Source organism: Pelodiscus sinensis, chromosome 31 (genome assembly GCF_052426305.1).
Source record: "Pelodiscus sinensis isolate ZL-2025 chromosome 31, ASM5242630v1, whole genome shotgun sequence".
NCBI lineage: Eukaryota > Metazoa > Chordata > Testudines > Trionychidae > Pelodiscus > Pelodiscus sinensis.
In genome coordinates this window covers 3,202,791-3,229,323 of record NC_143082.1, presented here as the reverse complement: position 1 = coordinate 3,229,323, position 26,533 = coordinate 3,202,791, and the positions used below count along the sequence as shown (strand labels likewise).

At 57.6% G+C, this 26,533-nt stretch overlaps 1 protein-coding gene and 1 non-coding gene across 4 annotated transcripts; both read left to right on the top strand.

Annotated features, from left to right (window-relative positions):
* The first annotated feature begins 649 nt into the window (after positions 1-649).
* On the top strand, positions 650-26,202 carry TNPO2 (transportin 2). Of its 3 annotated transcripts, none has more exons than XM_075902417.2 (25): positions 650-810; positions 2,453-2,566; positions 2,901-2,976; positions 4,128-4,277; positions 5,750-5,856; positions 7,373-7,506; positions 8,601-8,682; positions 9,412-9,534; positions 9,999-10,117; positions 11,255-11,315; positions 13,121-13,289; positions 13,509-13,661; positions 14,642-14,867; positions 15,479-15,650; positions 16,294-16,380; positions 16,606-16,713; positions 17,919-18,077; positions 18,162-18,249; positions 18,882-18,980; positions 19,552-19,647; positions 20,929-21,004; positions 21,507-21,606; positions 22,363-22,437; positions 23,059-23,189; positions 23,436-26,202. In XM_075902417.2, exons 2-24 carry the CDS (start codon positions 2,468-2,470, stop codon positions 23,164-23,166), a joined length of 2,667 nt encoding a protein of 888 aa, XP_075758532.1. In that variant the 5' UTR covers positions 650-810; positions 2,453-2,467; the 3' UTR covers positions 23,167-23,189; positions 23,436-26,202. The 3 variants fall into 3 exon arrangements, with proteins under 3 accessions (XP_075758532.1, XP_075758531.1, XP_089630742.1); XM_075902416.2 differs by lacking the exon at positions 650-810 and adding an exon at positions 1,382-1,768; XM_089774616.1 differs by lacking the exon at positions 650-810 and adding an exon at positions 1,823-2,059.
* Positions 12,173-12,240, top strand: LOC112546554 (small nucleolar RNA SNORD41). Its single transcript, XR_003090274.1, has one exon. It is a non-coding gene; the product is annotated as a small nucleolar RNA SNORD41 (small nucleolar RNA).
* Positions 26,203-26,533: the final 331 nt, after the last annotated feature.

Here is a 26,533-nt window from a genome sequence, read left to right as displayed (position 1 = left end):
ATGTGTTCTTGCTTTACATGTGTGTCAATTTTATAATATTGATAGGGAAAAAAACACATGGACAGAAACCAGTGGAATCTGGTAGCCCTGCACACGGGCAATGCTAAACAAAATGTCTCCTGGGTCACACACAGAGCCCCACTGGGCAATCCCCGTAGCCTCTGTTGTCAGAAACTCAGAATGGATCACTTGGTGATTCCTTGTTCTGTTCATTCCCTTTGGGGCACCTGACATGGGTCATTGTTGGAACATAGGACACTGGCCTAAATGGACCTTTGGCCTGACCCAGAATGGCTGTTCTTATGTATGGATTTAACCAAGCTGTTTAAAAATGACACCTGTATAGTGAGACTGTGCAGACCAGGCTGTTAGGTTATGCTACTGTAATATGAATAACCTCTAGTCCCCACCCCCTGGCCAGAGCTGGCCTCCCAGCTCTAACCACTAGCCCCCACTCCCCTCCTAGAGCTGGAGAGAACCCAGGAGTCCTGCCTCCCTCCTCAATCTCAGTTTGATTCAACAGCTTGGGGAAGGAGGCGGGTCTTCTGCTTCTCTTGGGCCTATCCCGCCTCTTCCTCCTATCACGTGACCGGTACCCGCGTCTTTCCCACCACGTGACGCCCCGCTTTCCCTCCCTCGGGTCACGTGGGGGGGCTGCCAGAGGGCGGGGGACGGCGGCCGGCAGGGGTCAGCGCCCGCGTGTCGCGTTTGCTCGTTTTGCCGCCGCCGCAGCCGCCTCCCTCCCGGGCCGGGCCGCGGGAGCCGCCACCGGAGCGTGAGCGCGAGAGGCCGCCGCGGGCCGCCGGGCAGGTACCGCCGCGCCGGGCCGCCTAGGCCGCCGAGCCCGCCCGGGCCTGCCGGAGGCGGGCGGGGGCAGCGTGGCCGCCGGGCCGTGGGCGGGAAGGGAGGATGGGGGGGGAGGATGGGGGGGGGAGCAGGATGGGGGGATGGGGGGAGGGGGGGAGGATGGGGGAGGGGGAGCAATGGGGGGATGAGGGGGGAGGGGGGGAGGGGGGAGCGATGGGGGAGGATGGGGGAGGGGGAGGGGGAGCAATGGGGGGATGAGGGGGGAGAATGGGGGAGGGGGGAGCGATGAGGGTGGGGGAGGGGGGAGGATGGGGGATGAGGGGGGAGGGGGAGCAATGGGGGGATGGGGAACTGAGGCCGCCAGGGAGGTGGGTCAGGGGGTGGGGGCACTACTGGGGGAGCCCAGAGGGAGTGGGGTGGTTGGGAGATGGGGGGGTATAGGAGGGAGCCCAGCGGTGCGTGGGAGGGGGGTGGGATGAGCCTGGGGGAGGGGGGACTCTCGAGGGCTGGCGGGGGAGGGGCCGAGGGTAGGGATGGTTGGGAAGGCTCCAGGGTGGGACAGAAGTTGGGGGCAGTCACTGGAGGGTGTGAGGTGCCGGGGAGGAAAGAAGCATTTGGAGCAGAGGAAGATGGAGCTTGGGCCTGTTCCTCTGTCTGGGCTGGGGGATGACGGAGCCTCTCTCTTTCCCCTCTGGCCCAGATAGCACCATGCAAGGGAACCCCACGATCTTGACTCAGCTTGGAGAGGGGGATTTGGGGCTGGATCGGCAGGGAGTGGGAGGAGGGGCTGTTTAAAGACGGCCTGCCCGAAGCGGGGATGGGATAGGAGGCAGTGGGGTCTGCTCTAGAAAGGGTGGGGCAGAGAGGAAATGGTGGGGGTGGAGGCTCAGTCTCTCTCCACGTGTTTCTCCTGGTTGTGGCTGTTGGTAGGGGAGTTCCAGCAATGCTCCAAATAGAAAAGGTGAGGAAATGCCCCTCCAAAAAAAAAAATCTCTTCATATCCCCTGAGCGTTCTGCCTCTGCTGAGCTCCCCATGTGGTTTGGTTTCTTGGTGATAAGCATTTGGGACACCCTAGAAGTTAGGGGTTTTCCTTTACTTATTTTTCTTCTCCAGCCCGATTCCGAATATCCCATTTCTTGGTGTTTCCCTTGGGAGGTCGATGGCACAGTGCAGGAGATCCCTTAGCAAAAGGAAACATTTCACATCATTTGCCTAAACTTTCTCCAGTGGCTTCCCTGCCGTTGTTCCTAGGTCCGTACATCCCTGGAGATGGATGTGCTGCTGCGGGGGTGGGCAAACCATGCCTCTTTCAGCCAAGGGCCCGATCCAGCCCTTTCTAGCTCTGTAAGATGTTGCACTAATATGATCCCCGCTACGCCCACATTCCAACCTTAAAACTAAAATAACATTTTCAGCAAGGCTGGTTCCTGCCGAGGCAGCAGAAACTTTTCTTGCCTCTGTATGATGGCAGGAAGGACCCATGTATATTGAAAAGGCTCCTGGATCAGAGCTGTGTCCAGTCATTGCTAGTGAAGGCTTGTTGTGGCTGACAGCCAGAGTTCTGCAATGCTTTGTGTTCTTCATTGCAGTTGTAGCGCGATGCGCTGAATGGAGTATCATTAACCTCTTTTCCTTCCTCTGTAGCTAACGCTCTGCACCATGGATTGGCAGCCAGACGAGCAGGGACTACAGCAAGTGCTGCAGTTACTCAAAGATTCTCAGTCTCCTAACACTGCCACACAGCGTGTTGTCCAGGACGTATCCTTGGAATAAGCCAGGTGGTTCGCTAGGAGGCCATTGCAGAGCCAAGTTGTGTGTGTTTGCTTCACTAGCTCAGTAAATTATGCTGAAAACTAAAACCCTTTACATCAAGGTGCCTGGCAGAGCCTTAACATGGGGGGAGATTTTAGTATTCCTGTCTGGGTTTATTTTTTGTCTCATTGAAGAATCTGTTGCTGACATGCAGCTTGGCAGGGTGCCTGTCTGGTCCTTAATGGTACCCAGAATCTGTTTCGTGCAGATCTTTGCATCTGTCTTCCCTTGAAATTCCTGTGTTGTGCCATGTGCCTTTTTCCTTCACCTAGCATTGTAGAAACTGAAGCAACTGAACCAATATCCTGACTTCAATAACTACCTGATATTTGTCTTGACACGGCTGAAATCGGAAGGTACGTAATCTGCCTCGATGGAAGTGCATGGAAAATACACGGGGACTTCTCCCTTTGCCATTAAGTATCTCTCTCATGAAAAATTCCCTAACTGGGGATTGTTGGGCTAATGTGTGCAAGCAAGAGAAGAGAAAACGGAGTATTTTGAGGTTGGTTCCCTTGAGTAGGGAAGCCCTTCACTGACACATCTGTGCTAGGCTGTCTTGCTTGTTAACTGAGTTTGTATCTGATTCAGGCCTGACCCCGTAAGGCCATCACGCTTCTTGAAACGTCTGCTGCTAGTTCCTTGTGACTAGCTGGAAGTTCATGCTTTCCAGAGGTGGTGCTGCAAGAATTAGGCTAGATCACAAGTGGTTTAAGAAATTTGTTGAGGTGGCGGGAATTAGAGTAGGGAGTCTTGTACTCCAAGGTTCTTGGCCTTTCTGTGAGAGCGAGAGAGACTGAGTCAGGAGATGGGACGTGTGTAACTGTTAGCAGCTATGTGCTGCCCCCACCCCCATGTCTCCATCTGGCAAGGAGGTGCTGTGTGCCCATTGTACAGATGGGGAACTGAGGCATGATGTGGCTAAATGACTTGACCAAAGTTGTTTGTGTGGAACAGAATTGAAGCTTGTGTCCCAGGTTAATGCTGTAACCAGTGGGCCAGCCTTCCTCTCCAAACTGGGACTGCTGTGTTCCGTTCCCAGCTGTGGGCTAGTGGTGGCCGGTACTCCTGATCTGTTCCCTGCTAAACTTTCTGAAATCTCAGTGAGTCAGTTCCCCTCCTGCTCATTTTGGGCCTCCTTCCAAGCGAGGCTGGTATTCGCTCTGCCGTGGATCGGGCCATGCCTATCAGTGCCCTGCAAAGGAGCTTGTCTTGGAAGAGGAATGGCAAGCCGTGGCCTTTGCAAATGAAGGTATAGCGCGAGCATCCCAAAAGGCAGCTGGCTGTATCCTGAACCATCACGTGCTTTGGGATTATAGGCACGGGTGCCTGGGAAGCAGACCCCCTCATGCTTCACATCCTTTCGCCCGTAGGCCGTCAGCGCTCTAGATCCATATCGGAATCTCTTGTCCTCCGGTTGCTCTCAGACAAGCAGCCACCTCTGGGGTGAGCAGCGACAGCAGTTTTTAGAATTCTGTTTGTCCCCTTCCAAACCTTCTCTCACCAGATGAACCGACGCGCTCGCTCAGCGGGCTGATCCTGAAGAACAACGTGAAGGCGCACTACCAGAGCTTCCCCCAGCCCGTGGCGGAGTTCATCAAGCAGGAATGTCTGAACAACATCGGCGACGGCTCGTCACTTATCAGAGCCACGATCGGTAAGAGCGGCGGGGAAGAGACAGGGTTGCTCTGTGGGCAGTTGGAGGCCACTTGGAAGGAGCATTTCCCGGCTTGTGCTCACACCACCTGCGTAAATCGGCACGTGGAGCGGAGGTGGGGATGTGTTCTAATGATGCCCTTAAAGCGAGGCTGTGCTGGCTGATGTGGGAATTCTTCAGTGGCCCGTCTTGTGTCGTCTCTTTCGTGGGAGAGGATTTTTCTCACTGCTGGTGCTCGGCTCTTCCTGCCGGTGAAGAATCCGTGGTGGGAATGTAGTTAATGCAGGCGGTAGGGATGTCAAATCCTACTTCATTAATCAGCTGAGCGATAGTTTAACCAGTTAGCGGTGAGGCTTACCAGTTAAGGGGTTCCCCGGTAACATCTCTAGCAGGAGGTGGGATTTATTTAATTGATTTAAAATATTTTTACCCTGCCTCTCTATTTAAAATATTCGAGGTAGCATACAAAATTTTTGACCTCAAAGGGGGGGCAGGGACACGCAGCCTGCTGAAACACCTCAAGAGGAGGGGGAGACACACACCACCCCCAGCCTCTCCCCTCTTCCAAACACCAATAAAAGCACCGAAATGGTGCCAGCGTTGGCACCAAGCGAATATCGCAGGGGAGAGAATTCCATCCTCCGGGGCAAAGGGATGGAACCCAGCTTGTGCTCCTGGGGCTGCACCACTTCCCGCAAGGGCAGCAGAAACAAAACACTCCAGCCTCGTCCACCCTCACGTGCAGGAGCAGTGACGGCGGCGAACCCGTTTCCTAGTGTAGGTGCGGTTATACTGGTATAAAGCCCCCTTGTGCGGGGTCTGTATTACAGCTCGACCAGCATCTCGGTGGCTACGATAATCAGGCCTTTTGCTGGCACTCGTGCCGGTAACAGTTGAATCGCAGGTCAGGCAGCTGTCGGTCAAAGGCACGGGGGCGGGTAAAAGGTGCATCGAACAGAGAGGCGGAGCCAGAATGCGGCTGTCACTGCTTAGCTAACGCTCAGAAATATACTTGGGTAGAAGCCTCTGGTTCTCTGTGCCGGGCAGTTCTGGGAGCAGTCCCAGATGGCCGGAGCAGCCCCAGTCTGCAGTGGGTCCCCTGTGGAGCTGGAGCAACCCCCTGCTCCCCCACTGGAACCGTCAACATTAAGGGTGACGCTTACAGGTCCCCCATTCCCATCCCTAGCTTGTGGAACACGTGGTTCCTGGAGAAAGCTGGACTGCCTTTCTTACTGCTCCTCTCGGTCCTGACGGGAGTGTGGATCGGTGGGATCGGAGGCTCCCATTCTAGGTGTGCTTGGTTAAACCGGGGGACCGTGATTGTTCCCGTTCGGGGTGAGCCAACACACCGTCCCCTGCTCCCTGCCGGGTGTGTGTAAGTGACCTCGGGGGCTGAGTGAGGAGAACCCTGGGGCTGTGGAGCCAAAGTTTCCCCTGAGGGGTGAGCTGTAGTGTGTGCTTCCAATCGGCAGGGATTCTCATTACGACCATCGCTTCCAAGGGGGAGCTGCAGATGTGGCCAGAGCTCCTGCCGCAGCTGTGCAACTTGCTGAACTCGGAGGACTACAACACATGTGAGGTAAAGCACGGCGCCGGGGGGCGGGAGGGGAGGCTGCAGGATTAGGGCAGGGTCTCAGTCAGCGTGGGCGTGGAGAAGGCAAATTCTGTCGCTGGTGCCCAGCCAGCCCAGATGGGTGGCCCTGCAGTGAACTGCGTTGCCACAGCTCAGTCCAGGTTTCCGGAGTAACTGTGCCTCAGTTTCCCTGCTGTCGAACGAACCTGCATTTCTAATGTGACCCCACGCTTGTGGAGTTTGGTTCTCCAGCCGTCAGATTGAACCAGAGTTCCTGGTTTATGAGTCTTTTCAGCCCTGGAGCGAACACACCTGGGGCTTCTTGCCCAGTTAGTAGATGCTCATGCTTTTAGACCTAGAGGTCCCCATGGTGCCCCCACAGCTGACAGCTCCCCCGAAGCATCTTCTGTCTCACCAGCATCACTGGCAGACAAGGCAGGTGGCTTGTTTTGGGAGCGGAGTGCAGGTAGAACTCCTCAGGTGAAGAGCAGCTGGACTTGTTTAATAGCATGGAAGTGGCCGTGTTTGCCTTTTGAACCAAGCAGAGATGGAGATAAGGCCCCATCTTGGCAGATCCTCTTGAGCGCTGTCTGGTGGCAGATACACCCCATTCCTTTCCCATCGGAAGCTAGGGGAGATGCCTGTTGCAAGGAATTTGCTATCTAAATAGAGTGGGGGAAACTGAGGAACGGAGGGGGACACTCCAGGTGACACAGCAGGTCAGTGAGAGAGTTGGGGCTAACATCAGGTCTCCGGAGTCCTAGTCCAGGGATGTCCGCTGTTGTATGATGGTGCTTTCTACGTAGCCATGGTTACCGCAGTAACTACCAGCAGCCATTGCGCTTGGCGCTTGTTTAAGACACTGGGTCTGGGAATGTAACTGACGTACACAAGCAGCCAGGCTGTTTTCCATCCCTTCTTTGTAAACACTCATGGGCTGAGTTTAGACTTCACCCGTGTGTGGCCATACAAAGCTCTCGAGCACCCTGCAAACACAGATCTTCCCCTTTGCTCTGGAACCCGCTGCCAGCGCTGTGTCGTGGGGCTACGGCCCTGCTCTGCAACTCGGAAGAGCTGGGTGCCAATCACGGCCTCTCTGTGGAGCGGTCTCTCTGCTGGGCTAGTTCTTCCCAGCCCAAACCCGCGCCTCCCAGCTTGAGACGTGCCGTTACACTTGGGGCGGCGGTCAGGGTCCTGGATTTTTCAGGCGGGCAAACTGAGGAGCTGTGACTTGCCTGATCTCAGACATGGGGTTGGGGGCTGCAGAGCGCCAGGCTCCCAGGGGGATGCTCGGGCCTCGAGCCGGTGCCGCCTCACGCCACCTGAAGATCCGGGTTCTTGTAAGAGCCCTCAGGTTAGCTGGGCCCTTCGCCAGCTGCTTTTGTAGGGATTGGTTGAGGTTTGGAGGGCGGGTTGCAAAGGATTCGTGGGGTCGAGGGAGCCCCGATAATCCGGAGCTGCGCTCACGAGGCCGTACTGAACCCTTGTCCGTTGTGGCCCCTGACGCGGGTGTTGTGTTTAGGGGGCCTTCGGGGCCTTGCAGAAGATCTGTGAGGATTCCTCCGAGCTCCTGGACAGTGATGCTCTGAATCGACCCCTGAACATCATGATCCCTAAGTTCCTTCAGTTCTTCAAGCACTGCAGCCCCAAGATCAGGTGAGTGTTGTCTTGCCAGGCTGTGTGGGGGGGCCGGGCCCTGCTCTCTTCGCCTGAGCGCTTGGTGCAGGCTGGGTGAAACACCCTCTCCCCCCCGCTGTCTCGCGATGCACAGCCCGCACGGCCTTGTGCTGAGCAGGAAGCTGTGTGTGTTCAAGAGCTGACCCAGGGGGAGCCGGGAAAATTTCTGCACGAGTTGCCCGTCACAGCAGCAATCCTTCTCCCCGGCGACACGCTGCCTGTTGTTCAGGATGAGATGTCAGTTGTGTCTCTCCTGTCGGATTGATCATACTGATCTGGCTCCCTGCACAACAATACTTGAGCGTTCACCATCTTGAATGTATCCTCTCAACCCCTCCCCCGGTTAACAAGGGGGATGGGAAACTGAGGCACGGAAGCTAAAGGATTTGCCCAAGGTCTCACAAGGAGGAGGTGGCAGAGCAGGGACTCAAACCTGCAAATTCTAGGCAGTGCTCCGACCACTGCACATCTGTCCTCTCGATCTCTGCGCTGCCTTGGGGTGCAATAGCCAACTGGCCTGCTGCACAGGTGCCAAGGCAAACACCTCCTGCTTTTTAGTATCTAGGCGGGGCACCCTGGCTTCTGCAGCCTCTCCCAAGAGAACCCCGTCCTGGTGAGCCTCATGCAATCTTGCTCCCTCCTCTCCTGAGGCTGAAGGGCTGAGCTGGGCCTGCCTGCTGTGTGCGCAGCCTATGGAGCAGCTGAGAGCCCAGATAGGGCTGCTGTTTGAGCCGTGACATACACCCTCTTGTGCACAGAAGCTAAAGCTCACTGTCCCGGCAGTAATCCCTGGTGCTCACTTCACATGTCTCATCTTTGGGTCACCAAAGGGGGGTGTGTGTGTCCCATTATCCCCATTTTACTGGTGGGGAAACTGAGGCATGGAGCGACATGACTGGCCCAGCATCACCCAGCTGGCCAGTGGCAGAACTAGGAATAGAACTCGGATCTGTCCGCTGGGCAGTGCTACCTCCTGGTGTCTGCGTCACTAAAAGCCCATTTTGTGGAGGTGCTGGGGTGACCACCCGCCATGCCTCCGAGGCCCATTCTCTCTCTTTCTCCCCCTCCATCAGGTCCCATGCCATCGCCTGTGTGAACCAGTTCATCATGGACCGAGCTCAGGCGCTGATGGACAACATCGACACCTTCATCGAGGTGAGGGGCCCCCCGGGCACGAGGCATTTCAGTCCCCCTCGCCGCCCGGCCAGACCCACGGCCGAGTCAGACACACCAGCCCACTGCTGCTGGTGTGGGTGCTCTGCTGTGGGGCTCCCCCGAGGGTGCGATTCCAGCGATCCCAAAGCGCCGGCTGCTCTGCAGGGTGCAGATAACGCCCAGCGCCTATTGCCCGCGTCAATGGCAGAGCTCAAAGCCCTTTATGAAGGAGATTTTACATTGGGGAAACTGAGTCGCAGCGCAGAAGTGATGTGCACACGCCTCCCCACCAGAGCGTGGGTCTCTTCCCTCTTCCCTCCTCCTTCAGAGTGCCCACGCTGTCTGCCATGCTGGGTAGAGATCCCATAAGCAGGGAAACCACGAGACAAATATTCATAAGCGGCATCTGGCTCCTTCATACAGACACCACCTCGTGTCTCCTGTGCATCCGTTTAACCCCCCGGGCCTCTGGCCTGTGCTGAGCAGTCTCTGTAGCTTCGTGTAGGACGGGGCTGCCTCTGGCCGCACAAAGCAGCCGGGTGCCATGGGTTTCCCCCCGGCTCTTCGCAGATGTCGCAATCCCTCCCCACCCAAGCGTAACTGGAGGCAGGGGCGCTGTTTGAAAACCAAGCCCGGCCTGTCTGCCCCTCTGCCGCGCCACGGCGGCAGCAAGGGGAATGCTGCTCTCGGGACCGTTGGTGTCCGTCTCAGACCCCTCTTTCCCCATAGCACTTGTTCGCGCTGGCGGTGGACGAAGATCCCGAGGTTCGGAAGAACGTCTGCCGGGCGCTGGTGATGCTGCTGGAGGTCCGGATCGACCGCCTGATCCCTCACATGCACAGTATCATCCAGGTGAGTCCTGGGATCCCGCAGGCTCCTCTGTGTCCTGGCAGGGCTTTCGTGCTCGCGGCGTGGGGACACCACGGGTCACAGCGGCGCTTACCTGCCTCCAGGGCGGTTCATGGAAGCGCTGTCCCCCGTGTGAGTGGGGAGAGGCCGCCACAGGCCTGCTAATAAAGCAGCTTGCGCTGTAACCGCTTTCTCAGGCTGGGTAAGTCTGCCCTTTGGCTGCTTGCTCCCTCCACGCCTGGCCTGGGTTTGGGGAGCTCGGAGGCCTGCGTAGCTTGAGATCGGCCTGGCTCGTCCACCTCCCGGCACTTCCGCGTGTCGGGGCCGCTTGGTTGTGTTAGAGCCGAGTGCACCAGGCTGTCTTTGCACGGCGGGTGGGTGGACCAAGGGGAGTGGAGCCTGCAGCTGCCGTGACACAGGCCTGCCCCGGAGCCGGCGTTTTACGCTGCTGCCGCTCTCCCCCGCAGTACATGCTGCAGAGGACCCAGGACAACGATGAGAACGTGGCCTTGGAAGCCTGCGAGTTCTGGCTGACGCTAGCCGAGCAGCCCATCTGCAAAGAGGTGCTGTCCTCCCATCTGGTGCAGTGAGTAGCTTTGCTTCTGTCCCGGCCGGGGGGGAGTCAGGAAGCCCCTGGGGGCTGCAGCCAGTCGGGGGGGCAACAGTCAGCGAGCCGGGCTGGTCGCAGCCAGGAGGCATGATGGGAAAGGACAGGCGGATACTGTTGCCCCTGCCAATGCTGTTGGGGCTGGAGTGTGGGCTGAGTCCGGGGATAACTGGGTGACACGCTCTGGCCTGTGCTCCAGATGGTCTGATTAAGGCTAGGAGGGATTCAGGTCTGAGGATCCAGGACTGGCCATTACCCCCGTGGGTCGCCCCTCCCCCCCGCCTTCCTGCTGCCAGTTCAGCTGTGGCTTGTCTGCCACTTGCTAGTAAGAGCAGCCTGCACACGAGCCCCCAGGGAACTGTAACCCGCTGCCTCTGGCTCGTCTGTATCCCGGCCGGGTTTGCAGGGGTCTCCTGGGGTTGCTTCACCCTAGTACAGCCTGTGTGTGGGGCGGGGGCTGTGGAGAGCCCTAAGAGGCAGGTAATCAGCCGTTCAAGGACTGCGGGTTCTGGTCAGTGCCTGATCTTTGCCTTCTCCCGCAGCCTAGGCTTGCGCTGATCCCTGGCCGTGACAAGGCTTGACCGGGGGGGATGGACTGAGCACAGGGCTGGGCGTCCCGACTCCTGGATTCTAGTTCCCTGGGGGTGGGGTCCGAGTTCAGCACAGGGGGCTGGCAGCCAGGGTGCCTGGGTTCCATGCCGTGGGCAGCCCCCCCCCCCATCAAATGGGCCAGGTTCTATTTAGAAAGGATCATTTGGAAAAGCGGCGCCCGGCCCTTGGCGCTGAGGGGCCGATTGGCGACGCGCTGGGGCGGATCTCGCCCCTCTGGGAGATGACCTGTCACAACAGGGGAGCCGTGTTGCTGGCGTGAGTCTGTGCTGACGTGCTGCTGTAGTGTGTCCACCTCCGTCTCCCACGGGCTGGACAACCCACGGCCTCTGCACAGGCGGCTTCGGGGTCATGCACGTGGCTCCTCCCAGGTGGCTTCCAGGCATTTAGACCCCACAACTCCTCGGTTGTCCCCTTTGTTCACTTCCCTGTTCTGGGATTCCCACCTTCCTCTGCTCAGACCTTGGGTTTTGAATCCCCCCCCCCTATTCCTCCTCTTCTTGGCAGATTGATTCCGATCTTGGTGAATGGAATGAAATACTCTGAAATCGATATCATATTGCTAAAGGTACGTGTCTGTCAATCTGGAGGGAGAGGGGAGGGTGCGCGTGGGGCAGCCAGGATGCCCGTGTTCCTCTCCCAGCTCTGACACTGTCTCCTCTGGTGCCCTCGGTCATGTCCCTTCCTTTCTCTTTGCCTCAGTCTTTCCTGGCTGTAGAATGGGACCAGCGCTTGCGAAAGACAATAACTGTGCTGTGCGGTGTGAGAGACTTTTGTCCCTCCGAAGGGTGGGGGAGCTGAAAATGAGCTAGGTAACTTGAGCCCAGCTTGCAAAAGGGAAGGCGACCCTCTTTGTGTGTTGATGACCTGCCTGCCGGCCATGCTGATTTCTGAAGGCGTTTGTGCGAGTTGCAGGGCTCTCGGCATTGATCAGCTTAGGTTGGAGGCTCCTGGGGGCAGGGACTGTCTTGGTCCCTTTGTACTGGGGCTCCTAGGTGCCACAGGCCAGACTGAGGTTCAACTACCGAGGTGTTCGGGCTGAAGCGTGGCGCGCTGTGCCTGGGGCAGAGCGCGTCGGTCTGTAGGCTGCGTTATACGCCCATGGAAGGGTTCCTCGGAGCTCCCCGGGGCCGGCTGTCAGAAAAGCTCCCTGTTTCATAGGAGCCTTCCTAAAGGGAGGCTGGGCTAGCAGTTAAGGTGCTGCTCTGGGAGCCGAGACACTTGGGGTCGGGTCTCTACTCTGCTACAGACCCCCTGTTGTCACCTTGGGCTTCTCACTTAATCTCTGTGCACCACATTTCCCCCACTTATGCATTGGGGACAATGCTTCCTTTTTCTGTCCCCTGTGAGCTGGGGGGAAGAGGATCTCTAGCAATACTGTAGGCCGTAGGGTAAGGGGAGGGAGAAATGCCACTTCATGACCTCCTGGGCGTGATGCAGAATTTCCAACCTGACGTCGATGATGCTGGTTGTATTCATACTGTCTGATCCAGGGAGGTGTGGCTGGGAGCAGGGCCCCGGTGTCTCCTCTTGCAATCTGTCGCAAGCCAGAGACTTGTAGTGGAGAGTAGCACAGGGACCTGGGATTCTGGAGAGCTGGATTCCGTTCCCAGCTCCGCCACTGGCATGCTGGGCCACCTTAGGCAAGTTTCGTCCTGGCTCTGTGCCTCAGTTTCCCCATTGTAAAACGAGGCAGTCATGGCCCTGCTTTGAGATCTGCACGGGACATGCTAGGCATCGTCGTGAGGCTGACCCCTCGGCTTCTCCGCACTGGGGCACAGGGTGCTTTCTTGTGGGTGCCAATGCTTTCCCAGGAGGGAGAGGGGGTTGACATGGCTCAGTGCACGGCGCGGCTGGTGTGCCGTGGGGGCCTGAGCAGTGTGGTGTGAGGGCAGGCGAGCGCCCGAGTCCCTCTGAAAACGCCTTTGTAGCCCTCCCGCCCTCCGGCAGCGCAAGCCGTGCGGTGGGGGCCTGGGGGAATTCCAAGGTGCCGTATCTCAGGGTACGGCTGCCCTGCAGCGAGACGTGGCATTTCCAGCTCGGGGAGATGGACACACGCTTGCTTTCGTCAAGCTGGCCCGCCAAGGACAGCCGTGTCGTCACCGGGCGTGGACAGCGGGCTGGGCTGGGCTGGGCTGGGCGCTTGAGTAGGTACCCAGAGAGAATTGTGCTTAGCCCGCGCCACCGCGACCGTGCTGCCATCTCTAGTGCTCTGCTCCGAGGGGCGCTGGCACGGGTACGTCGCGCCGGCAGGGTGCGGCTGAGGCTCTCCTGGAAGGGAGGAGGGTCGCTGGAGGCTGCCGTCCGGGGCGCCCCGGGCTGAGAACGGCCTCGCGGCTGTGGGTCGGGCGCTAACCCTGCCCTCTCGCCCAGGGCGATGTGGAGGAGGACGAGGCCATCCCAGACAGCGAGCAGGACATCAAGCCCCGCTTCCACAAGTCGCGCACCGTCACCCTGCAGCACGAGGAGGAGCGGCCGCAGGACGACGAGGACGGGGAGGACGAGGACGACGACGACGACACGCTGTCGGACTGGAACCTGAGTAGGTCGGGGAGGGGCCGGGCTCAGGTCTGGCTTGGGCGGCATTGCCCGGCGGGAGGTGGGCAGTCGGGCTGCCGGCCACTGTAGCAAGCTGGGGCAGCCTCCTCCCCCGGCCCAGGAAGGCAGGGTGGCGGGGCCAGTCCGGGCGTGCAGCACATCCGGCCCCTGGGCGGGGTCAGCGGCGCTTGGAAACCATTCACCTCTCTGCCCTCCCCCCCAGGGAAGTGTTCGGCCGCAGCCCTGGACGTGCTGGCCAACGTGTTCCGCGACGAGCTCCTCCCGCATCTCCTCCCGCTGCTCAAGGGGCTGCTCTTCCACCCCGAGTGGGTCATCAAGGAGTCCGGGATTCTCGTGCTGGGCGCCATCGCCGAAGGCAAGTGCCGTGCGGGGAGGCAGCAGTAAGAGATGCAGCGTGCAGGGCGGGACCGGGAGGGGGCTTCCTGCTGGCCCGGCGTGGCCTGGCTGTTCCTCGCCCAGGAGCCTTCTCGGATCACTGCCAGGCTGGACCGGCCCCTCCAGTCCCGTGGCCTGTCCGACAGGAGGGGCTGGATCCTGCCAGCCAGCACCACACGCCCCAGAGGAAGGCGCAAGAGCCCTGGAGTAGCACATGTAGGGTCATCTGCCCCCCCCACGAAGGCCTCCTGACCCCTAATTATCAGATGAGTTTCAAGCAGGAGTCGGGAACCTTGTGTTGGGTGGGGGGGGGGGGGGGGGCGCTGACCCTCAGGAAATCACTGGAGGGCCGCTCACAAGTGAGAAGGAACAAACCCAAACGAACCCTCACTGAGGAGGAGAGAGACGCCCCCACGTTCCTTTCACACAGAGCCTAAGGGGGCCCAGGCTAATGGATGTTGTGTGCTCCGGCCCTGCAGTGGGGTGGCCGCGGAGGGTGGGGGAAGGGCGCTGGAGCACCAGCATGGGCTCCCCAATGCTGGGGGGGAAGGGGGATCCCTGGGGCCGCATGTGGCCCCCAGGCCTTAGTTTCCCCACCCCTGGTTTAAACTGTGAAGTGTGAGGCTTTGTCCTTCTAGTGCTTTGGTAGCACTTGCCTGCTCTGACACTGGCTCCCCTTGTCATCCGAGTAAACACCCAACCCGCCCTGGAGCCTTGCTAGGTTCTTGGCTTCAGAGGCATCTAGTGGCAGTGAGTTCCAGAGATCACCGCTGCTTGTAACCGAGCCCTGGTGCGCTGTTTTCTGAGCCCGGGTCCGCTGGCACTGGTCTAGCCTGCCCCCTGCCTCTGGGATTTTGGGACTAAGGAGCCTCGCCCAAGGGAGCCATGCCTAGGCTGAGCTGTCCAGGAGGGGGCTGTCCTGCCCCATCTTCTGGGCTCTGAGTGTTCCCCTCTTCTCAGGCTGCATGCAGGGCATGGTGCCCTACCTCCCGGAGCTCATCCCGCACTTGATCCAGTGCCTCTCGGACAAGAAGGCCCTGGTGCGCTCCATCGCCTGCTGGACCCTCAGCCGCTACGCCCACTGGGTGGTGAGCCAGCCCCCCGACATGCACCTCAAGCCGCTGATGACGGAGCTGCTCAAACGCATCCTGGACAGCAACAAGAGGGTGCAGGAGGCGGCCTGCAGGTACTGGGGCGTGGGAATTGAGGCAGCGGTGGGCTCGTGCCGGGAGGTCTCCCTGTGGCAAGGTTTCCTCCTTCCCCCGCTTCTTCCATCCTGAGTCAGGCCCCTTCTGGTCCTCCGGGATGGTGGCGAAGGCTCGCTGGCAGCCAAGCAAGCCCTGTGCTCACCCCGCATCCGTGCTCACCCTGCCTACAAGCTGGCGCGAGCGTCGGCTTCCCGGGACCAGCTCTGGGCCTCTGCCCTGGACCCGTCCTCTCCACGGGCCGTCGCGCCTGGTCCTGGGTGTGCGGCGCGGCGGGGGCCTGGCCCCTGCTTTCCACGGCGCTCGCCTCCGCTCGTGATGAGGAACTTGAAGCTTGATCCTAACCGTGACTCATCCTCCATTACTCTGACTGGTGCGGAGACTCGCCAGGGAGGGGCAGAGAGGCTGGGGAGGGGGACACGGCCCAGGGCGGCTCGAGCTGCTCTCTGGCTTGTCTCATTACGAGGGGGCACAGGCATGGGCTTCGTGGGCTTTTGAAGCTGCCCGGGCCTGGCTGAGTTTGCCGCTTGGGCCTGCCCCCAGTTTGTGTCGGTCGGACAATGTGGCTTCTTCTCTTCCTCCCCTTTCCCAGCGCCTTTGCCACCCTGGAGGAGGAGGCCTGTACAGAGCTGGTCCCTTATCTCAGCTTCATCCTGGACACGCTGGTGTTTGCCTTTGGGAAGTACCAGCACAAGAACCTGCTGATCCTGTACGATGCGATCGGCACCCTGGCCGATTCCGTGGGGCATCACTTAAATCAGCCGGTAGGTGCTGCCCACCCCCCTCTGTCGCTCCGCTGGTGATGTCGGGGGTACCGGCGCCAGCGCTTCGTTGCTCCCAGCTCCCCCGCCCAGTGGGGCAGGAAGAGAGCGCCCGGGACGCTTCCCCTGATGTCTGACCCTCCGTTGCTTGCTGCCGGGGTGGGCACGGGTGGAGCGAGTACCAGGCGCCGCGCAGCTGCCTTGGTCCCGATGGAGCACTTCCATGGTGGCCTGGATCCCTTGGCGCCTTCTCCATGCAACTCCCAGCCCGGGGTCCATGATGAATGAAGATGACATTCGAATCCTGAAGCGACATGCTGACTCCTTTTTCCTTCTGAGAGTCCTGGGCTGGGCTTAGACTGCTGGAGAGGGATGGCCCAGTGGTGGGCATGTGAGCCTGGGCCGTGAGTTCACTTCCCAACTCTGCTACCGACGCCCAGTGAGACCTTGGGCAAGTCACTTAACCTTTCTGCCTCAGTTCCCCTCTACAAAATGGCGACAAGCACACAGCCCTACAGAGAGCAATGCACTTGGCTAGGATGGTGATAGGCGTGGGGGGGGGGGTATAGAAAAGTACCCACACTAGACCAGAGTGTAAACCCCCCCACGATCACCCTGGTCTCTCTTCCTGCCTCCCTTCCTTTAGGAGTACATCCAGAAGTTGATGCCCCCCCTGATTCAGAAGTGGAACGAACTGAAGGATGAGGACAAGGATCTCTTCCCTCTGTTAGAAGTGAGTAACTGTCAGAGAGGGCGGGTGAGAGCCGGCTGGGGGAATGGGTCGGTATCGGGGTCTCCCATCGTTAGCACCAGCAGCTCTGGAGAATTGCTGCAATCGGGTTTTCCAAGTGTGCACGGGAGAGAGCCATGGAGCTCGGGATGGGGTGGGGGGCGCTTGCGTCCAATGAAATACTCGGGAAGTCCCCTCTAACTAGACCTGTGGTGCGTCTCTCTCCAGTGTTTGTCATCTGTAGCAACCGCTCTCCAGAGTGGCTTCCTCCCGTACTGTGAACCCGTCTACCAGCGCTGCGTGACGCTGGTGCAGAAAACGCTCGCGCAGGCCATGGTGAGTGCGGGACTCCTTGCTGCGGGTGAGACAGGGAACCTGGTCTGCAATGTTTCCTCTTAATGTCCATCCATGTGCGGAATAAATTGTATGTGCACAAAGGCATGCACAGATGTGCACCACCAATGGAAACACATGTCAAGGGGGAATTGAGCCTGTGTCTCCTGGCTCCAGACTGAGTGTTTGGGGGTGGAGGGTTGTGACGGACCAGGCCGGTCTGGGCACAGCTGAGGGCATCTGCTCAGGGCGAATTGCTCAAACTCAGGGCTCCTTACAGCCCCAGGTTGGAGACCTTCCCAAATAGGCCACAGACCAGTCGCACCGAGCGCTTCAGCTGCCAGTCTGGCCAGCCAGAAGCCTCACGAGCAAAACCCCTCGGACACCCCAGCTCTTCCTGTGCCCCACTCAGCCCCGGGCCTAACACAGGTGAGGGGCTATAGAACCCAATCTCACCTATCCCGAACGGGTTCTTCGGGTCCCAAGAAACCAGCCCCAGGTCCCAGTCAATTGACACTGGATCTTACCCACAGACCACGCTGAGCCAATCCTTTAGAACAGGGGTCCCCTACCTTTTGGGGCTGCTGGCCGGCCCTGATCACTCGGCAGGCGCACATAAATGGCCTGGCGGGAGCCATGGTGCCCACGGGTACCACGTTGGGGACCACTGCTTTAGAATCTCAAATCTAAAGGTTTATTACTAAAAGAAAGAAAAGCCTGAGCGTGAGGTTAAGGAGAATACTTTACGTGCAGCGAATCCCCCAGTTCTCGATGCAGGCTCTCAGCAGAGATGTTACAAACTGCTGTCTTAAAAGTCTCTGGTGTCCATCCTATGTCAGGATGGGTCCACGGTTCTTTCCAGCTCGTTGTTCCTTGCAAGGCTGCGTTTGGGATCAGGAGCCCGCTAATTAGCCTAGCCATTGAATGAATATTCCTGGCACGTTGCTCTGCCTCAGACAGAGAGTTTTCCAGCACCAACATAAAGTAGGTACTTAACTCCACATACAGACATCACACAAGTACACGAGTAGCACACACGCAATCAGTAGAACACAAGCTTTCATGTGACTCCTCCCACGGCCCCCTTTGTATACTCTGTGGGGCAAATACCCTCCTCCCCCTATGGATGCAGCAGTGATCCGGCTGCTCCCCTTAAATCCATAACGTGACAAGGGTTCCCTTTGGTAAAGCCTTAACTCTCCCCTCAGATGTACAATCAGCAGCCCGACCAGTACGAGGCCCCCGACAAGGACTTCATGATCGTGGCCCTGGATCTGTTGAGCGGCTTGGCGGAGGGTCTAGGCTGCCACGTGGAGCAGCTGGTGGCTAGAAGCAACATTATGACGCTGCTGTTCCAGTGCATGCAGGTGAGCTGGGGCCGGGGGTAACAGGCGCGGCCCAGAGGCGGCTGCCGAGCTCCGGCGCTGACCTCTCGCCGTTGCTCCCTGCAGGACACCATGCCGGAGGTTCGGCAGAGCTCCTTCGCCCTCCTGGGAGACCTCACCAAGGCCTGCTTCCTGCACGTCAAGCCATGCATCGGTAGGTCCCTGCGCCGCGCCCTCGCGCCGCTGCCCTGCCGGGGGACCCCTGGCCTCTGGAAGTGATGAAGAAATTTGGAGAGCGGGAGCTCTTGCCGTGACCGTTGCAGTATTCATACTGTCTGATCCAGAGATGGGCAGACCGGCCTTGGGGTGGGGGGGTGGGGTTGGGACCGATCCATCCCAGCCTCCGCCGTGGGTTCCCTGCGTGACTTTGGGCAAGCCATTGAAGAGCTTGTGTGCCTCAGTGTCTCCTGTACAATGGGGGTGATGATCCTCTGTGTAGCCTGCGAGCTCTTGTGGGGGCAGGGACTGTCACTCTGGGCAGCTGCTGGCCCCATGGGGCCCCATTCTCAGCTCGGGGCTCCAGCCAGTACCATGCGGAGGAAGAACTGGCCTGTCGGTAGGTCCCTTCACACTGTGCTGGTCCCAAGAGGCGCCAGCGACTCCCCGAAGCAAGCCAGAGACTTTAGCTGCTGTTGTTGGATTTAACCTGGAAAGTGCCCCAGAGGCTACGGTGAGGGGTGGGGGGGAAGGGCAGTAGATCCCCTCTTGAGTCTGTGCCCTGCCTGTATCCTCGATACCACTGACACCTCCCTCCCCCGTCCTTCCTCTTCCTCTTCCTCTCTGTAGCTGAGTTCATGCCCATCCTGGGCACCAACCTGAACCCGGAGTTTATCTCGGTGTGCAACAACGCCACCTGGGCCATCGGGGAGATCTGCATGCAGATGGGTAAGCCTGCCAGGGCCTGGTGTCCGCCAGGGAGATCCACGCAGCCCCTGCCTGCCGCCCCAGGCTGCGGATCTCGGGGACGGGTGGTGAGCTCTGGCACATAGGAGTTCAAACCAGCTGGGGTGGGGGGTTGCATTGATCCCATTGAATGGGGGGGGGAGGGGGAGGCTGGGAGTGGCGTCGCAGTCACCCAGGCCCTTGGTGCTAAAGCATCCCCGCACTGCAGAGATGTGGCAATCCTGCCTCGTGCAGTGGCTCATGCATTGTGCGGGGGCTGGGAGCCAGGATTCCGGAGCGCTGTCCCCGGCTCTGGGAGGGGAATAGGTCCAAGGGTCAGAGCGCTTGTGGGGCTGGGAGTCAGATCTGGGATCAAATCCTGGTTCTGCCACACGTCAGTCTTAGGCAGTGCCTTGTCAGTGCCTCAGTTTCCCCATCTGAAGCGGTGCTGATCGGCCTCGCAGCGGGGCTGTGAATATTAATTCACTGAGATGAGCCCTAAGGAGGGCGGGTCTAGGAGGAAGCTTAATGAGCCACGTCAAAGATGGAGCCGACCGAGCTCTCCTCCCGACAGGGGCGGAAATGCAGCCGTACGTCCAGATGGTCCTGAACAACCTGGTGGAGATTATCAACCGGCCCAACACCCCCAAAACGCTGCTGGAGAACACGGGTGAGCTGGGGACCCCAGCATGTCACCCCCTCCTCTGGCTCCCGCACGGAGCAGGGACTGCCAGGCTGGGAGCTGGATTCGCTCTAGTGAGCGAAACTGACTTGGGTGCCGTTGGGAACCAGGGCTGGCCAGGGAGACGCCACTCTGCCGTCAGCTAGAGATGGGTGTATTGGGGGGCTGGAGGAACCCTGCTCCCCACTGCCACCCTTAAATGGTGAGGTAGGGCTGCAGGCCTGTTCCCCAGCCAGGAAACGCACCCAAGCACCTCTTCCTGGAACAGAGGGGAAGGAACCCTTCTACAGGTGTTTCCCCTGCCGTAGGTACCTTAAGCCTGGTGCAAGAAGCCAGTTGACCGCCAGAATCAAGACCCTCAGCCCTGATGGCAGCAGGACAAGCTTCCCGCACAGTTAGGGATGTGAACGACTAGTCCAGTGTTTCTCAACCTTTTTTTATAAAGCAACCCCCTTTAAAAAAAAAAGAGTCCCCCCAGTACCTACAGTTTTCAGACATACCCATTTTTTTCCTACCATTGCAACACATTTGTTTTAACAACTTAATCGTAGCCGGGGGGACGATGAAACTTTTGGGTGTAAAAAGTACAAAACAATAAAGCGCTGTAAAACTTACAACAAAAATTCAGTTTTCTCCAAATGTCAGTTATGTCCCCTCCCTGCCCCCCTCCCGACTTGTCTCAAGTACCCCTAAAGGTGCTCGTACCCCTGGTTGAGAAACACTGGTCTAGTCGACGGCTTGCTTCCCCCCACTAATCCCAGGCTCCATGTGGTGCTGCCGCTTTGAAACACCACGGGGAGCACGGAGCCGGCGCGGGATTGTTTAGGTCCCCCAATGGCCCCATGCTCCCCCAGCACTATCAGCTTTGAAGCTTCAGAGGCGGGGGCGCCCTTATCGACCAATCGATTAGCCGATTTCATCTACATTTAACATCCCTACGCCAGATCCTGCCTCTCGGCATCCGTTCCGCCTGGCAGGCCCCCACAGCCGAGGCTGGAGTTTTGGTCTTGGTCCTGTCTGGTCTCTGTATGCCTCGGAGGCTGGCAAGGGAACGAGGCAGCTAGTCGTGGGATCCCGAGGTGGGAGTCGGATCAGAGTTACCCAACGGCCTGTTGGCTCGCGCTCCGTCTCAGCCGGATGGGACCTTGCTGCTTGGGAGGGGAAAGGTGTCTCCCTCCGCTCCCCTAGTCGCCCCTCTTGCCGTGGCCTCGGGCGGAGCGAGATCCCGATGCACTCGTCAGCTCTCCAATGGGGTTCTCTCTCTTCCAGCCATCACCATCGGACGGCTGGGCTACGTCTGCCCTCAGGAGGTCGCACCGATGCTACAGCAGTTTATCCGACCCTGGTCAGTAGAACTGTGCCGCGGGGGAGAGGGAAGCTTGTCTAGAGTGTTGGCGCTCGGTGTAATGCACGGACAGGAACTCAGGCTGGGGTCCCAGGAGGCGCGTGGAGCAGAGAGCCAGCAGCATGAGTCCCTGCAGACAGGTTTCTCAGAGGGGAGGGGGCAGGATGGCCTGGGCTTTAGGAGACCTGGGTTCTCATCCCAGCTGTGCCAGCGGGCCTGGAGGAGATCCTTTTGTCCAGCGCCTAGGGACAGAAGGATGAGAAGCTCGTAGTAGCCTGGGGATGTGTCTGGGATCTCTGGTGGTCATGGTGCTAGTGCCAAGGGGTCACTTAGCTCTGGTTCTTGGGCCCGACTGCTCTGGGCTCCGCTCCCTAGTTGTGGTCACACCAGTGCCCTGGTGTTCCTGGGGGTGCAGCTGTCTCAGCGGCTCCCCCCACCCCAGCCTTCTGCCCAGCCCCTCCTCCTGCCCGGTGCTGATTGTGGGATGTGCTCTGGCCCCCAGGTGCACGTCTCTACGGAATATCCGCGATAACGAAGAGAAGGACTCTGCCTTCCGCGGCATCTGCATGATGATCGGGGTGAATCCCGGTGGAGTCGTGCAGGTAACACCTCTGCCATTCTCCAGGGCTGCGCGACCGCCCGAGTAGCTGGCGGGGCACAGCGCCCTCGTACCAGGCTGCAGAGGGACCCCCCCTGTGAACCGCCCCGGCTGCAGCGCTGTGTAACCCTGCCCTTGCTCCCCATAGCACGGCCCCCTAATGCTGCTCAGGGGTATTGGGGTCTGTACTGACTCAAAGGGGGAGAGTGCCCCCTACTGGGCTTGTGACTCCACTCCCTGCATCACACCGCCCCCTAGAGCTGCACTGAGGTAGCACTAACCAGAGTGTGCCCTGCCCCCAGCCGCTCACGCCTCTCCCTGCAGCACCCTGGGATTTGCCTCCTTCAGCCATGACCACAGCAGAAAGCCATTCTCCTAGCAGATGGCTCTTTTTAACCTAGCCAGGACCAGAGCCAGTGGCTGGAAGGAAACCAGGAAAGCTCAAGACTCGGAGGAGGGGGCATTTTTACCAGGGGGGTAACTGCCCACTGGAGCCCCTGGCCTCGGGCCATTGCCGGCTTTCCATCCAGCGTGGGCTTTGTGCCGGGTGGGTGGCAGTGTGGAACTGGTGCTGCTGCGCTGAAGGCTGAGCAGCCCTTTCACCAGAGTCCTACTGCAAAGCTTTGCCGTGGCACGGGACTTGCTTGGGGGGGGGGGGGCTCTCCGGCCCCTGTCCCGTCTGGCCTTACAGCGGGCGCTCTCGACTCACTCTGCGCCGGCGTCTCTCGGCTCTTTCCCAAGCGCCTTTATCCTCTTCCAGGACTTTATTTTCTTCTGCGATGCTGTAGCCTCGTGGGTGAGCCCTAAGGATGACCTGCGGGACATGTTTTATAAGGTAAGTCCTGGGTTGCCGGGGGAGGGGCTTCACCCGGAGCCCCCAGTTCTGTTAGGGATCAGCTATGCAGACTAGTAGGAGGGAGGGGGGGTTCTGAGTTGGTCTGAGCATTCAAGTGACTTCCTTGGCATTGCAAGCAGGTGAATCGCCAGGTGTTATTTACTTGCTGACTGAGAGGGAGCGCTGTTCAGTGGTTAGAGCGGGGGAGGGCAGGACTCCCGGGTTCTGTTCATGGCTTTGGGCAGAAGGGTGGGATCTCTCCAGCTCTGCCACTTACAGCCTCTGTCATCCTTGTCTGCAAACGGCAGCGCCCGTCTGCAGGGGGCTGGTGGCTCGGTTGGGCGGGCAGATGGGCAGTAAGTAGAGGTGCTGCAGGCGTTGGGCGGATTGAGTAGCCTCTGCAGTGGGCCCCCAGCGTGAATCCCTGTGGCAGGGCTGGCCGTGTCTGCAGCTCCAGCTTCCGTGGCGCTAACTGCAGGGCACACCCGGGGTGCCGCTGCGGCTCTTCTGCTGAGCCAGGACTCTTGCAGTAACCGGGCTGCGGGCGCAGCCGTGAGCCTGGGTTCCCCCCTGCCCACGCGCCGGCTTGTGCAGTGGCATCTTGCTGCTCTTCGTCTTCAGATCCTTCATGGCTTCAAAGACCAGGTTGGCGAGGAGAACTGGCAGCAGTTCTCGGAACAGTTCCCCCCTCTGCTGAAAGAGAGGCTAGCGGCGTTCTACGGGGTCTAGGCAACACAGAGAAACCGTGCTAGGTGAGTTTGGACCAAGGGGCCGTGGCCGGTTCTGCTGGATCAGCCAGTGCGGTGGTGGGGGGGGCCTGGGGTTTTTGCTCCCATTCTCGGGGGGCTAAAACCATTAATCCCCCGCCCTCCCGTGCCTCTGGCAAATGGGGCTTTCCAGTGTTAACAAGTTCAGAGCCCTTTCCAGAGGGCTTCATGTGACCTGTGTGTAACCTCACCTAACTGGTGCCCCCTCTCTCTCTCTCTCTCTCTCTCTAGGTTCCTGTATGTGCTGGGAGGGTTACTGGGAACTCGTCCACAGGTGTTGCAGAGCCCTGTTAATGGGGGGTTAGGGAGGAAGGGAGGAGCAATGTGGGACATAAATGACTTCCCTCCCCATCTCCTGACATTAAAGGGGGGGACCTCCGAGATCAATTCAAACAAGCAACCAGGGAATCTCAGTGGTTGGGAAAAGGGGCTCTTTCCCCTTTTTTCCAGAGGTCATCTCTGGTAGAGGGGGAGGGGGTGGGAGTTGGCCGTGGGCCAAAATCGGGGAGCGATCTTAAAATGCAACACTTCCTGAGAAGGGGATCTAACTAGGGCCATAATAGAAAAGGACTAGCTTTATAATAATATAATTGTAAACAATAAATTAAAGGCTAGGTTTTAAAAACAGACATGAATAAACAGCTAAAATTGGATAAAAAGTGCGAATGGTGAAAACGCTAGCTGTCGAATAGAAGGGTTCAACTATAATAAACACAAGGGGTTATACTACTGTATAAATATTACCAGTCACCGGTGTTTGAGATCAGCTTTTCCTCACCTCTTCGAGACTGCATGGTGACAGAAGTAGACTAGCAATCCTGTGAGTAGCCCATAATTAAGTGTAATCGTTTTTCATCTAGAAACTTAAATCAGCAGGGAAAAAAAACCCACCCTTTTCTGAAATAGTTTCCACGGCGTCATTTACTGGACGCGATGCACAAAAAATCCCAACTCATAAGGACCTCCTGAGTTGAAATCCAGTCGATTTCTGTTGGGAAGGGGGTCCTTGTAACACATACTGTTGGAGAAGCATGTTTAAAAAAAATCAATCTACAGTGCAGTGATTAACCTTAACCTCTTAACCTATCCTTCAGCTACAGACGGAGGAAGGCGAACGTGACGAGGGTGGGGATTCCGAGTGATGCAGTTGCATTGTCCATAGGCTAGATATCCAGTCTCCGCTTGGTTTATAGCGTACCTGATCAGAGAGGTGTACTGCACTCCGTCCGGAGTAACATCATTCATTACGGTTAATTACGCTTTCTGTCTTAATGGAGTTTATGCCACATCTGCCACTTCAGTTTACAAAATAAATCAGGGCAGTCAAGATAGCAGAGCACGGAGGGGATGGAAGTGTAGCTTTGTGTAGGCAGCCGTCAGATTTCTTGTTAAGATAAGTCCATAAATTCTGCTACATGCTCCGTTGGAGTCTTAGCAAAAGACTCCCATGAATTTTACTCCCTGGTTTTTTAAAACCAAGAGATCGGGGATGGTTATGCTGAAAGCTCTTGACTTAGTGTAACCACAGCTTTTTAACTGTCTGAGGGAATGTGCTGTGAAACCATCTTATGACAGCCTGCATGTTTTTTGACTTGCTGTTAGTCATAAGGTAGCTGGGAGTGGGGAGTACAAGGAATAATTGAGGGGGTGGCAGGGTGCTTTCTAGTTGTCGGGAGGAGTCTGACTGTTGGATCTGTCTGGAATCAACTGAGCTGTGGGCTGCAGAGAAACCATTTCCCAAAGAGCCAAGGGAAATGCCAGTTCTGCAAGAAATGCGCCGCTGGGACACTGAATTTCTCCAAGTGCAGGATGGGGAGAAGTCTTCACCAGCGCCTTCCTGGGTTTCTGCTTTCTGACTTTAAAGAAAAACAAACTGAAAGTCACTCAGGTGACAGCAGGACCAACCTGTGGTTGAACTGACAAAAGTCGGACCCTTCTCAAGGCTGAAGCTGCGCCTGTTGCAAAAGTGCTTGAGAGGAACCCACCGTCTCCTTTTGGGTGGCAAGGTCGTGGGGGGAAAAGCCAGTTTACTAAGGCAGCAGCTGGTCGTGCTAGGATCAGCCATGTTGCACCTGTGTCTATTGAAAGCATTTGTTTGCGGGATCACTTAGTAACTTAAGCTTCACTGATCCTTTCCTTTCATCCTCCCTGGTTATTTTTCATCACTCCCTTTTTTAAAACTTGTTTTAATGCCCTCCAAATCTCTGGCTCTGGAGTTCACCCAGGTAACCATCCAGCATGGCACCCTGGCTGTGTCATCGTGCTTTCACTAGCTGGTGTACCCCAGCCTTGTTCTCGACTGTCTTTCTTGCTGAAGGTCTGAACGGTGGGGAGAGACGCAAGAAGCATCCAGCTCCAAGTACATCTCTACCTTAGGAGAAGGAAGGGATTGGGAATTAATTCAATGCATTCCTTCAAGTCCACCTCTTTTTTTTATTATTTTTATTTTTTATTGATATAAGACTTGAGCAGGTCTCTGGGAAACTATACAGTGTTTTTTCTCTTTTGCATTTTAATGATTGATTTTTAAGCATTCCCTTTCCCTGCATTCCTCCTCCAGTAAGGGATGAAATGAATTTCCATTAGAGCAGGGTTCTGGTGTGATCTTTTTAAATGCCTGAATAAGAACTCTACGGCTAAGTAAAGCATCACAGCTTACTTCGTATGTAGTATTTTAAAAGGGTTTTAAGTTCCCAAAGTATAGGAAGATGAAAGGCTGTGAACTCTTGGACAGTGAAGTTTAAGCTACTTGACCTGACTGCCTCTTGAAATGGATTTTTTTTTGTATTAAGTGCTTCTAGTTTTTTGCCTCCTGTTTGTTAACCCTGGATTTGTATATTTGTAAATGTGCTGTACTGTTTCCTATGGTGACAGTGTACCTAGTGTTGAAGCCGCTGCTTGCACCTTCCTGAAATGAGGTTTTTCTCATTTTATGTATAATTTTGTCAACTAAAAAAGAAAACCCAAGCAAATTTCATGGGACTCCGTCTGCAGGCAACTCTAGACTCCGTGTTTTTTCTTAACCAGATGTCTGATGTAAACATACTCACCTCCCCCTGCCTTGAGCACTGTGCTCCCTCCCTCCCACTTTGTGCAGTTGTAATCTGACCATCCCCTCTGCCTGAGTCCCCTGGGCCCTACTCTGACGTCTAAGGCCTCCTCTTGCCTACGGCGAAGTGTAGGCTGTAGCGCTGCCATGGTGCGCACAGGCTCAAAAAGTGAGGGTGGGGGCGGATTACTAGCAGAGGGTTATGCTTAAGTGTGCCCCTCTGGGGTCAGTGTGTGTGTGTGGGGGGGGGGATGTCCTGTGTGCACCCTGCTGTGCCACA

Coding starts and splice junctions, on each gene's coding strand:
- TNPO2 (XM_075902416.2), top strand. Junction 13,662..14,641: donor GCTGGGCGCCATCGCCGAAG/GCAAGTGCCGTG, acceptor CCCTCTTCTCAG/GCTGCATGCAGGGCATGGTG. Junction 21,607..22,362: donor ATCCCGGTGGAGTCGTGCAG/GTAACACCTCTG, acceptor ATCCTCTTCCAG/GACTTTATTTTCTTCTGCGA.